We start from the raw sequence: 13,406 nt of genomic DNA on the forward strand, positions 1-13,406 counted from the left end.
CTTTTTGTTGAAGCCGCTGGATGAGGATACTACTAAAGGTCGTGACGTAAGAGTGGACAACAATGTAAAGATAGTACGTATAACGAAAATGCCACAAGAATTCACTTTTCGCCCTAGCATTATGAAAGAGCACTTGACTAACCGCTTTCAGAAAGCAGGGGTAATAATTGCTACCCTTAATGCTTAATGTATGTTAGTATCAAGTTGATGGAATGTAATTGTAATACTTTTTTTTTTTTTGAGGGAGGGGTGGCATTTTCTTTATATTTTCTTTATATTGTTTTCCACACATACGTCATAACCTCTTGTGGACAGTATCGATGTATTCCTGTTGTTCTCACTTTCATATTATATTTGCATTCTGTGTCTTGTATTCTTCCGCTGTATTCTCTTATCCCCTCTTTTTTTTTTCTTTGTTATCTTCTCGAAGGTACGAAGTTGAAATACGTTTTCACGCATAAAACCGAAATGGAAAGTATGGGGCGGGATCCGCGGAAATTGTTTCGAAGTATTCCCGAGAAGGACATGATCGTAGTCGAAAATTACACACACAGTGATCATAGGGAAGATGTGAAGAGAAGCAAAGAGCTGCTGGAGTTCATCTGGAGCTGTCTCCAGAGAACGAAATGCAACAATGAATCGATGGACAAAAAAGAAAAGGAAAGAAAGGAAGAGCAACTCATGAATGAAATGCAGCACAGTCAGGAATCCACTGACACTCCTCTCTGTCAGGGTCAACAAGTGCACATGATGTGAACGCCAATATTATAGACTTTCGAGTTAAGCTCTCCCAATAAACGATGTGTTCATAATCTACTCTAATTCAGCTATTATTGCATCTGAAAAGAAGACCCAAGAGGATTTAAAATATTTCGCGTATGCAACTCTGCGGTACATAGGCCTACAGAGAGCAAATTTGACTTCCATTATACCACTGCTAAATGTTACTAACATTGTAATAATAATAATAACACTGAAGATTAATGTAGTATACATGTACAGCTGGAGTAACAATTGCACTGATGAAACTCTCTGTCATCCCCATAAGGATTTACAGTCATCATGATTATTCACTGGTTATAAGCCCTACGTATACATCCATGTCCATGTGACAAAATGAGCCTGAGTGTTCAGAAGTGATGTTTTTCCCTTTACGTGGTTTATATTAGAATAAAATGGGCGAGTTTATAGGTGATGATGTAATCATCGATTTGCATATGGTGGTTGTGGAATACGAATGCGGGACTCGAGTGCTGTTCCTGTTGCTTGTTCTGCGTCCAATTACAATGGAGCCTATTTTATCTTCCAATTGATCTATTTAAATTCATTGACATCAGTTATCTTTAAAATGGAGTGAAACCTCCCTCCCAGTAGAGCGTATTTATATTTTCTTTCACACACCGCACGTGGCGTATACCACCACAAGAGGAACAGACACTAAATTGTTGTGAGTTCATACCTATCCCCTCACTTGTATTGATTAGACATACACTTTCACTGTAATATTCTCATTTCTTTTCTTTTTTTATTGGTACAGTGTACATACGGATTTTACAAGGCTGCTTGTACATAGTTTTAGTCTTGCATTTTCTACTGCTGCTGCGGTCGCTTAGCAATGATATAACTTCAGTCGCAAACCATTGTCCCCTCCAGGTGATACATTCTCGATTTTATTGTTTAAAAAAAATAAAAAAATAAAACAAATCTAGTATTCCGTGACCATGATGAAGAAATCACGACTGAAAATTATCCAACCTCAATGACATTCTGTGGTGATGGCAGAGTAAAGATGAGGTGTTGTCAAAACCATTTCATCATCGAAGGTTTTTTGAACGGTGTGACGTTGGCACTCCTAACAGCCAGTGAAGTAGAATACGAACAAAGTGTAGATTTAAATTATGGTATTCTGGCTCTGTATTAAAATCAGATACGGCATTTCGATATTTGCCATGATGATACCTTGTGTGTTTGGATTTATCTGTCGTACGTGGCCACTTCTGCACTTGAGAAGATGCCAATGACCATGGAATCAATAACTATCCCTAGCTGCTATGGAGAAGGCAACAAGGATAAAGTGTCATGCCTAAATGTGCAACCGTAGTTACAAGCAGACTGAAACAATAGGACCTCAAACGACTGAGAGAACCTGATCTTGTCCATTAAACCGCAACGGGTAAATTTTTAGATGCAAGGTTGGATATGTGAAAAATCAACTCTCTCCACTTGTTGTATAGAACTACGTAAATTCATGTAAAAATGCGTGGTAATTGAATGTTGCTTTTGTCATCATTCGGACATAATGATGGATTATTTGCACGCATACCGTTTTTGATAAAGGTAGGTCTCAAAACAGTTTGTCTCATATATAGCATAATTGTTGTATTGTAGATAATACAGTGGCCGTTACTATCATACATGCATGGAGTGCTAGGCATGTTTTAAGATTTGGAGCAAGGTTTGTTTTTTGATGATTGTAATAAGCAACTAAACGTTTTTCATAATTCTAGTACAAATTTTTAAAGATGTATTTAGAAGCAAGCATTATTTATCTTTTCTATTCTGCATCTTCTTTTTAACTCACTGCCTTCTTGTGTGCGCACCTATAATACAATGTATGTCATGCCACTCTTAACTGCAGTCGTTTTGTTATACATGTACATGTATCTGAATATACCAATGCTCAATGGAGTTCTGTTAACTTTCTGTTTGTTTGTAAATGTATCATGTTGTGATTTTATGGGATTAAAACTCCTGTGATTTTGTAAGCATAGATATTTGAAGAGTTTGTTTGCAAAAACCGATAAGTCCATTTTTGAAGATTTTGAAGTACGGTCTCTGTCATAAAGTACAAAATAATACCTTTTAAATGATATATTGGTCACTACATATAAAAGTACATTTTTGAAGTTATGGTCAAAAGAAGCACACATTTTCTTGACCTTTAATCGCAAATATCTCCGTTTGGCAAATATGGACTTATCGGTTTTTGCAAACAAACTCTTCATTTATACCCATCATTGTAGACAAGAATGAACTGAGGAGGAAATTTCTCCGTGTCACGACGAGTCTACATCTAAGTTTCCATTTTTCAGTTATAATGTTTAAATTGTACAGTGCATTTCGAAGTAATGTAATGTATATTTAGGATATTTTGGGGATAACTTCCTGTTCATTAACAACTCAACTTAAATTCCCTTGTTTTTGTAAACTCACCTCTGAATATAACACCAAGATTATTTACTATTAATCTCCTGTCGTTAATTACCCTTGTTTGATGTTTACATCAGGGAGTCATTCAATCACCCTTGTAACAACCCTTCTTTGTCCCTGGTTTAATTACCCAACACCTTGTGAACCACCAGACTTTTTGTCTGCACCTTATCTTATAATACTTTCTCCTCCACAAAAGAATCCCCCTCTTTTAATTGGTCAAACATCACCCCTTAGGACAACCCCTTTGGTCACTCTTTTTAGTTATCCCTTTTTGATTGGTTGTCTTACCAAAATTCTCACCCATCACCCATTAAACATTTCCAAGTTTGGTGTTCTTTCCAAGGCCCCAAGGGAGATCATGATTTCGACATCAGAGAGTCAACCTCTACTTGATATTGCTCTCTCTCCTGCATCTTGATACTTCTAGATTTTACTCTGATGTACATACTCGTCATTTAACTTGTCATTGAACTTCATCATGATGTTTCTGAACGATTGTGAATAAACAGTTTGCATCGATGAAATGTACCAAAACTGTACCTGAGCTCCTTCATTTCTGCTTCATAATAACATTCCAAATGTAACACCACCCGTTACATTACATGGTGGAGAACCTTATATCGATCCTTATATCGGAATACCTCATCATTACAACTCGACATCGCTTTTGGAAGGAGACTTTCACCAGACCATGCAGGCCGAGCATTAATAGGACCGTGGCAGCATGCGACCTGAAAATTGTTGAAATGTGACTATAACATATTTTTTCGTCGACTTCGAAACTGCAGTGCTGACGAATCAGGCGATGGACTTCAACAATTATTTAGACAACGAACTTTGTGGTGACATGGCCTTTGCAAATGACGACTGATTGACGACCGACTTGGATGACGACGCAACGAGGACTACGACGACCACGACCTGAGGGACGTACGAGGAGGACCCATGACTGGTGTTGACGCGGATGCAGCTCCAGGGAAAATTCATCACAAATGGACGCTTTGCTGAATAATGACTGACACATTTCGACAACGATAGGACTACCAGACGGATTCAGGACCAGACATTTACAGTGTAAACATTAATAACATTTCCAAGGATAATTGACTCTTATAAACTTGGAGGACTGATAGTTTGATTGCTTATTGTGATTATTTTCTTGTTTTTGGAATAATATGCTATGCAATCATTTTGGGAATTGGAGACTTGGTTGAACCCTTTCACATTGGGTAAGTGGAACTTTGATTGTTATTACTGTCCCAGTGTGAGAGATATTTTAGAGTATGTTGATTTTGATTAGTGCTTACTGAGTTTGCATTATTTTATTTTGACTGGTTATTTGTATTTAATCCTCATGTGTTTCCTTATGAATTCTTATGCCTCCGTCACGAAGTGGTGCCGGAGGCATTATGTTTTCGGGTTGTCCGTCCGTCCGTCCGTCCTTCCGTCCGTCCGTCCGTCCGTCCGTCCTTCCGTCCGTCCGTCCTTCCGTCCGTCCGTAATGAATTTTGTGGACAAGGTAACTATCAAAACCTGTTGAGTTATCCTAATGAAACTTGGCATGTATGTGTATTAGGGGATGTAGTTGTGCCTATCAACTTTTGGGTGCACATGCTCAAGGTCAAAGGTCAAAAGGTCAAGGTCAAATACATAAAATTTTACTATTTCCACCATATCTATTGAATGCCTGAAGATATTTTCTTGAAACTTAGTGTATACATGTATTACCCAATTAAGATTCTCTGGTGAAAGTTTGGGTCATGAGGTCAAAGGTCAAAGGTCAAAAGGTCAGGGTCAAATACATACAATTTCACTATTTCCACCATATCTATTGAATGCCTGAAGATATTTTCTTGAAACTTAGTGTATACATGTATTACCCAATTAATATTCTCTGGTGAAAGTTTGAGTCATGAGGTCAAAGGTCAAAGGTCAAAAGGTCAAGTAAAAATATTAAAACTTCTTTTTTTTCTCCATACCTTGGGAAATTGTTCAAGGTATCTTCATGGAACATAGTATATACATATACTGACTGGAAGTGATTATCTAGAGAATGTAGGGTTCATGGGGTCAAAGGTCAGGGGTCAAAGGTCAAGTGCAACACTTCAAAATTTTACTATTTCCCTCCTATCATGCAATGCCAGCAGGGTTATTTTTTTTTTTACACTTGGTGTATGCATACATGTGTAACCTAATAGAAATTCTCTGGAAAGTTTTTTTTTTCTTCTTTTTTTTGCGTCAAAGGTGAAAAGGTCAAAGATCAAGTGAAAGTGCTGAACTAACTTTTTCCTCCATATCTCGGAAGTGGCTCAAGTTATCTTGAAACATAGTACATATTATGCATGTTCTACCTGAAAGTGATTATCTTACGAATTTTAGGGTCAAGGAACAGATGAAAATGGTAACAATTTACTATTCAATTCAGAAATTGCACTTTTTCTCCACACCTGTACCTTGAAAATTACTCAATGCCTAAATGTATGAATGGGTCAAAGCCGAGTTAAAGTCCTTAAATCCCTAGATACATGCTCTCCTATTCATCCAATTAAACCTAGGTCAAGGAAGATGAACATTCAACACATTTGGGACAAACTTGTCATTTCAATATTTTGCCAATTTGTGAAAATGTAATCACACATTGTCCACATGTACTATCTAGACCTATTGGGAAAATCATGCATTATGGCGGAGGCATACCAGTCGCCAAAGCGACATTTCTAGTTCATACTCATATTTGTTTGACTGTTATTACTGATCTTTGACTTTGATATTTGATTAGATAGGCTTTGTGTTACTCAATATTACACCATGACCAATCAGTACCAATACCACCATGACCACCAGTAGGACCCTCCGACAGACCGACTTTTTACCGACTAAATTTTCTGGCGGCCGACTAGATTACAATGACTGTACTGCCCATATTTTGACCTTTGAAGACTATTTAGACGCCCGTGACATTGACTCGGACAAAGCTGGCAACTTGACGACTATACTTAAGACTTTCAAGCGGACATTACAGGGACAGGCCAGACTCTGGATAGACAAATTGACTTTCACTACTTATGACGACCTAAAGACGGCTTTCACTAGGCGATTTAGCCTCGCCAAATCGACTTTTGCTAGGGTTACTGACTTTAACACCATGACTATGACTGATGGAGAGAGTGTCGAAACTTTTCTCCAACGACTCAGACAGACTGCCTCCTACAAAGACTATGGGGAGAAGCAAATAAAGGACAGTTTACTTGCTGCACTGACCCCCCGACTGTCGCGCCGCCATTCTTATGGCATCGCCGACATCAACGACCACCCCTGACGAGATAGCCGCGAAAGCGCAGCTTTTCATAGATCTTAGGACTGACACTACCCCGACAAAAGAGGTGACATTCGCAACCCAAGACGATGTCGACCTCCTAAGTGAGGAAATTTCCTCCCTTAGATTTAAAACCGAACAGAAAGACTCCCGAGGACGAAGACGAGATCGACATTCCCAGCACAATGACTCTGACCGCAGTACCAGCCGCAGCGCTTGATATAGAACTCGACATAGGGATGACCACAGCAGACATGAACGTAGTTTAAGTAGGGACCGACATCATTCTGACTACAGACGTAGTTTAAGTAGAGACAGACGACATGATAGTAGAGACAGACATCCTGGACGGCGCTCTCCTTCTCGTGATCGTTATCGGTCACAAAGCCGAGGACGCGACCAACGGTCTCGACCTCGATTCGCTGGCAAGTGTGACTATTGTCACATTCCTGGCCATTTTTGGAGGGATTGTCGGCATAGGTTGAGAGACATTGAACGCGACAGACGACCCCAATATTACGGACGACCCCCACCCCACAGACAACAATACAATGACTATAACCGACATCATCATCGACAACGACAACAACAACAACAACAACAACAACAACATCATCTACAATACACAGGACAGTACTTCGACACACATCCCCAGGGTTTTCATTAAGGGAGGAAAATAGAAGCGCTCTCTATTCCACCTCCAAAAATAATGGAACACCCCAGGCCTAGGGACGGACAAAAACTCAAATCGACATACTTAGGGACAGAGGACGTAGACCTGCAACTGACTAGTAATAACTTTGTTAAGGGACGAATTGACAGTGGTAAGCACATTTTCATTCTTTTTGACAGTGGTGCTACCAAGACATTGATTTCTGACCGCTATGTTAAATCAACTCCACACCTTTCCAACCTAAAGAGGCAGCGCGTGACTCCTAATCGATTTAAACTAGGGAACGGGCAGTTCCTTGAAGCGCAAACCGCGATTAAATTCAGAGTCACAATTCAAGGTTACAAATTCGAAATTTCTGCTTTAGTCGTTGAAAACCTTGTTGGTGTTGATTTGATATTAGGCAATAAGACACTTTCGGACGTAGACGGGACTTTGACTTTCAGGGACCATAGGTTCAAAATCAAACGGCGTAGGATACCATTTTCCCCTACATCAAAGGTGAAAATCGAACCATTTGGGTCCAGACTCATGACACTACAGGGACATACACCTGCCCACTTACGTAACTCTGACGTCATACTGACTTCCAATGACTACCTCAGTAGGCACTTCCCATCAACAATGGTGGTAAAACTAACAAAAGGTGCGACTCAAATCATTGTGACTAATACTACTGACAGACCTCTACATTTCTCTAAGGGTAGGGCGATTGCCTTTCTCGACACTGCTATTCACCCCGTACGTGTGACTGAGCCCCTCCCAGTAGATAACATAACTATGACCTTGACTGACAACACAAATGCACTTTACTCCACTCAGCTTGACACCGCAGACAGTAACCTTGACAACCAGACTAGACAAGCAAACCTTGACAAATACCCCCACCTTGATCCCAATGACCCCATTGCTAACATGACTGAAGACCAAATCATTAGAGCCCATATTGACTTAAAGGATAGTGTGCTTTCTGCCTCTGAAAGAATGAGTTGATACAGATCCTTAAAGACAACAGACCCGCATTCTCCCTCTATGGTGAGCTATCTAGTTGCCCAAACTTTGAAGTAGACGTACACTTGACCAATGACGAACCATTTTTCATTCGACCATACTTTGCTACTGAACCTGACAAACGACTGTCACAGCCGGTGAGAGCGTGTGATTGCTTGTTGGTCCAGTGTGACTCCTTGAATACAGAACTCAGACAAAGTAAGCACAAAACACCATAATTCCGGAAATTATAAGCTTTATTTCCGGTCTTTCAATTTAGATACAAATAAGGTGGTGGTACAAGAAACAAAACAACACACAGACACGTCACATACGCCCATGCACACGGTTCAGTCAATGCTTATCATGACACCTCAAATCTCACTCTAACGACGTAATGCTTGAACGCCGGCTTCATATCAATCTCCTAACTATTCATAGCATAGAGAAAACTTAACAAATGCTTCGCAATATGGCCATGAATATTGCCTAAACTTTACTCCGGTTACAGATATGGTTTTGCATAAGCTTCTTTAATTAAACTCAACACTTGCGATAACTCGTCAGTTTATACTACCTGTGCGCACAGTCTACAATTAGGGGTTTGAATATTTTACTTCTGGAGTCTCCGAAAGAGACTACATTGAGACCCGCTTTGCGCACGCGCAGTCATATCGCTTTTCTACGCACGAGTATTCGAACGCAGTTCCCTTATCGCAGTCGAAAATTCTGATCTTTTTTCGCATTTCGCGGTACTAACGGTTCTAGAAACCAGCAGTTCGTGGAATTTAGATTCCGCTATCTTCCTATATCGTACAACGATTATTCGGTGCTTAGCAAGGCGGCAAGCACAGCCTTTTCTAGCGGCCTCATTCCACGAAAGTCACGCGGTGGCTACGGTGATGGAGGTACAACAGCCCCAAGAACAGCTGCATCATCCGGCTAAGCCCGGCGCAGTGGCAAACACCAACGTTGTTTGCGAAGAACGTTCCCCTCCGACAGGCAAACAAGTCAAGCCGAAAAAGAAACTAGTTAAGTCGGTCACGGTTTCCGGTACTAACATGGCGGGTAAAGTGCCGCAAGCGAAGCAGGGCCCAAAGACGGCCGAAAAATCCTCGGATGTCGAGGACAGACTATCGAGACTGGAAAGTCTTCTGAGTAAAGTGGTCGACGCGCTGCCCAGTGTAAACTCCACGCCGCCGAAACCGGCATCGCGCCATTTTGTGGCGTACGATGAGGCGCACAGCGCCGGACAGTGTGAAATTCCTATGGAAACTGATTTTCAACAGTGCGGGGAGCCGCACGTGCGTGACACGGGCGAAGCCAACAGAGAAGAAGGCGAATTTGCGTCAGACGCGGCAGACGTGCTAGAAATCCCCGTTCTCGCAGCAAAATTTGCCAAGCCGGGTGATACAGGGCTACCGGTAGACGAGGACTTAGCCAGCTCTACTACTTACCTCATAAGCCACCCTCTAGAAGAAAAAGTGTTGGAAGAGACGGCATCTAAGTATCCAGCCCCGAGCAACTGTGTTTACCTCGCTACACCGAAGGTGAACGGCCCGATCTGGGATAACCTACCGCAACACACACGCAGTAGAGATGCCAAGTTACAGCGTGTGCAGAAGTCGCTGACGAAGGGCCTGAGCGCGCTAATACAGTCCTTCCCATCACCTCGGCTGACCGACACACAGCAGGACGCATTGGCGTTGCTGTGCAATGCCAATTTTGAACTCAATTCGTTGAGGAAAGAACTTATCAAGCCGGACATGGCAGCCACTTACTCTCATCTTTGCAAACCTTCCACTCCCGTCACTAAATTCCTATTCGGGGATGAATTGGGAAAGAGAATGAAAGACCTCAAAGAGGAGCAGAAAGCTGCATCAGGGGTGATGAGAAACCCAATTTCGCGGCCACAGTCTAGTACGTACCACCCGTACAGGGGAGCAGCTTTCTCCAAGCGACAATACAGAAGTGCTGGCTGGACTGCAAGTTCAGCTGCCTCAACACACAGACCAACAGCCGGCGGTAGTAGCAGGCCTTTTTTAGGTCAGCGCCCACAGTGGGGTCACAGCAAGCAGCCACCACCCCGCACAGCGAGCCGCCCCCCACAACAGGCTCCACAGCACAGGCCTCCAATGCAGCGCAAGAAATAACTACCAGCATACCCAAAGAGGTAGGTAGTTTCGATTCACATCATAATCATACCTGCATTCCCCAATGTATTTGTACGTGTGTGCAATGTATTCCAAAGAAAGCTCCAGTGGCAGTCGGAGGTCGAGTGAGGCTTTTTTACAGGCGATGGTGCCAAATCACAGCTGATCCATTTATTTTGGCAGCAATCAGGGGTTACAAAATTGAATTTGAAGAAGCATGTATGCCCCCTAGGAGGGATAAGCCCTTCATTCAATACAAACCAAACCAGCACAATTCAGCTTGTATTGACAGAGAGATCGCAAGCTTACTGACTAAGAATGTTATCGAAGAATGTGGTCATGAAGAAGGAGAATTTCTCTCAAACATTTTCACACGACCCAAGAAAAATGGGGGTGTTCGACTAATACTTGATTTGACAGATTTGAACAAGTGTGTGAGCGTACAACACTTCAAAATGGATAACATTCATACAGCTGCCCTTTTAATCTCCCCAGGAGATTTCCTAGCCTCAGTCGACCTCCGAGATGCTTACTACTCCATTCCAATTGACACTGAACACAGAAAATTCTTGAAATTTCCATGGCAAGGGAAATTTTACAGGTTCAAAGTCCTACCAAATGGGCTCAGCACAGCGCCCAGACTTTTCACCAAGCTCATGAAACCTGTTTTCGCTACACTGAGAGAAATGGGGCACATAGTATTAGGCTACCTTGATGATACTCTCATTATCGGAGAGTCAATAGAACAAACAAAGGAGGCTGTACGTGCAACCACAAATCTCCTGTCTGAGCTAGGTTTCGTAGTCCATGAGGAGAAATCTATGCTAGAACCCCAACAAGAGCTCACATTCCTAGGGTTTAAGCTGCACACTGGTGATATGACTATCTCCTTGCCAGAAGAGAAAATGCAGGACATTATCACAGTCTGTTCAGACTTGCTTGACAATACTAGACCCACAATCAGGCAGGTGTCACATGTTATCGGGAAGATAATAGCTACTTTCCCTGGAGTCCAACATGGCCCTCTTTTCTACAGATGCTTAGAACGTGACAAAATTGCCGCCCTTAAAGCTAACAAAGGCCATTTTGACAGACCTATGAAGCTGTCATTAGAAGGGAAAGAAGAGCTCAAATGGTGGATTAATCATGTCTTTGAGGAGTGTGCACCAATTAAGCGTAACAGACCTACACTTGAGCTGCGTACAGACGCTAGTGGGCTTGGTTGGGGAGCCACAAATCTGTCCATTGAAACAGGAGGCAGATGGAACGATCTTGAAATGGAAAGAGCTAGAAAGAATGATATCAATTACCTGGAGACATTGGCAGCCGGGTTTGGACTGAAGTCCTTTTGCTCTTCTTTACATGATGTTCATGTCCTCCTTAGGTCAGACAACACAACAGCAGTTGCTTATTTGAATAACATGGGGGGTATTAAGTCCAAGGACTGTGACAGTGCAGCTAGAGACATCTGGAGGTGGTGCATGGAACGTAATATTTGGGTTACTGCAGCACACCTTCCAGGGAGTGAGAACACTGAGGCAGACAGCAGGTCTAGAAAGTTCAGTGACCGAAATGAATGGATGCTTAACAAGCAAGCCTTTAACAAACTAGTTTCAGTTTTTGGGCTTCCAGACATTGATCTCTTTGCGTCCAGACTAAACAACCAACTTGAGAGATATGTCACTTGGTTGCCAGATCCAAATGCAGAAGCCGTAGATGCATTTACGTTGGATTGGGGAGAATTCAAATTCTATGCCTTTCCCCCATTCTGTCTCATCCCAAGATGTCTTCAAAAAATTAGAACAGATAGAGCTGAAGGCATAATGGTAGTGCCAAATTGGCCCACACAGGCATGGTTTCCTAAGCTGAAAAGGATGTTAAAGGGTGAAGCAGTGCTAATTACAAGGAGTAGGAACCTATTAACGCAACCTGTTACGCATGAACCTCATCCCTTGTATGATCGAATTGATCTTCTCTGTTGCAGGTTATGCGGCAGCCCTTCGAAAGGACAGGACTAAAGAAGGAAATTGTGGACATTTTGGCCGCTTCTTGGAGAGCCTCTACCCAGAAGCAATATTGTGTGTACATAAAGAAGTGGAAAGACTTTTGCAAGAGTAAGAAGAAAAGCCATCTTCACTCTAGTGTTCAGTTTGTTTTAGAATTTCTTAGTGAGCTTTTTCATGTAGGAGGTCTTGGATACAATGCACTCAACACAGCAAGAAGTGCGCTCGCATCATTCCTAGTTCTTGAGGATGGTGCCTCTACAGTTGGGAACAACATTTTGATATCAAGATTTATGAAGGGAGTTTTCCATCTCCGAACCCCAAGACCTCGCTATGTAGATACTTGGGATGTAAATATTGTGTTTTGCTATCTCAGAAAGCTGTCACCGGCAAATGCACTGAGCCTACAAGATCTCACCAAAAAGCTATGCATGCTCATGGCTCTCATCTCAACACAGAGAGCACAGTCGTTGCAGCTCCTGAATTTGGACAACATGATACTCAAGGGATCATCAGTTACATTTCATTTCAGCGAGCTACTGAAACAAAATAGGCCTGGAAACGCTGGCTACACACTGAGCATGAGAGCCTACCCTCCAGATCGTCGATTGTGCGTTGTCAACTACATCAAAGCCTACATACGGAGGACTGAGGAAATTCGAGGCCAAGAGCGTCGGCTCTTTATTAGTTTTCGCAGACCCCATGCGAAAGTTACGTCACAAACCATCTCCAGGTGGATCAAAGATGTTATGACAGCGGCAGGAATCGACACTTCAAAATATAAGGCTCACTCAACAAGAGCAGCTGCGACGTCAGCTGCACACAGAGCAGACTTGCCAGTTTCGTTTATCCTTGAGAAGGCAGGCTGGACGAATGAAAAGACTTTCAGAAAGTACTACAGAAAACCTTTGCTGGATGGGAGCAAGTGTCTTTCAACTGCTCTACTAAAATGACCAGGCAAGGTAAACAATTTACCGTTTTGGTAAATGACAATTCATAGTCATTTCTGTTATATTTCTTACAAATATGGCTACTGGGCTTCAAAATCTCAATGTAGTCTC

General features: G+C 42.1%; 1 protein-coding gene and 1 pseudogene across 1 annotated transcript; both read left to right on the forward strand.

Annotated features, from left to right (window-relative positions):
• Positions 1-468: 468 nt before the first annotated feature.
• Positions 469-6,749, forward strand: LOC140229646 (uncharacterized; annotated as a pseudogene).
• A 2,229-nt stretch (positions 6,750-8,978) lies between these two features.
• On the forward strand, positions 8,979-12,453 carry LOC140230016 (uncharacterized). The gene is made up of 2 exons (XM_072310223.1): positions 8,979-10,362; positions 12,327-12,453. The coding sequence occupies exon 1, from the start codon at positions 9,092-9,094 to the stop codon at positions 10,340-10,342; it is 1,251 nt and encodes a 416-aa protein (XP_072166324.1). The 5' UTR covers positions 8,979-9,091; the 3' UTR covers positions 10,343-10,362; positions 12,327-12,453.
• Positions 12,454-13,406: the final 953 nt, after the last annotated feature.

This window comes from Diadema setosum, chromosome 6 (assembly GCF_964275005.1).
Source record: "Diadema setosum chromosome 6, eeDiaSeto1, whole genome shotgun sequence".
NCBI classification, from domain to species: Eukaryota; Metazoa; Echinodermata; class Echinoidea; order Diadematoida; family Diadematidae; genus Diadema; species Diadema setosum.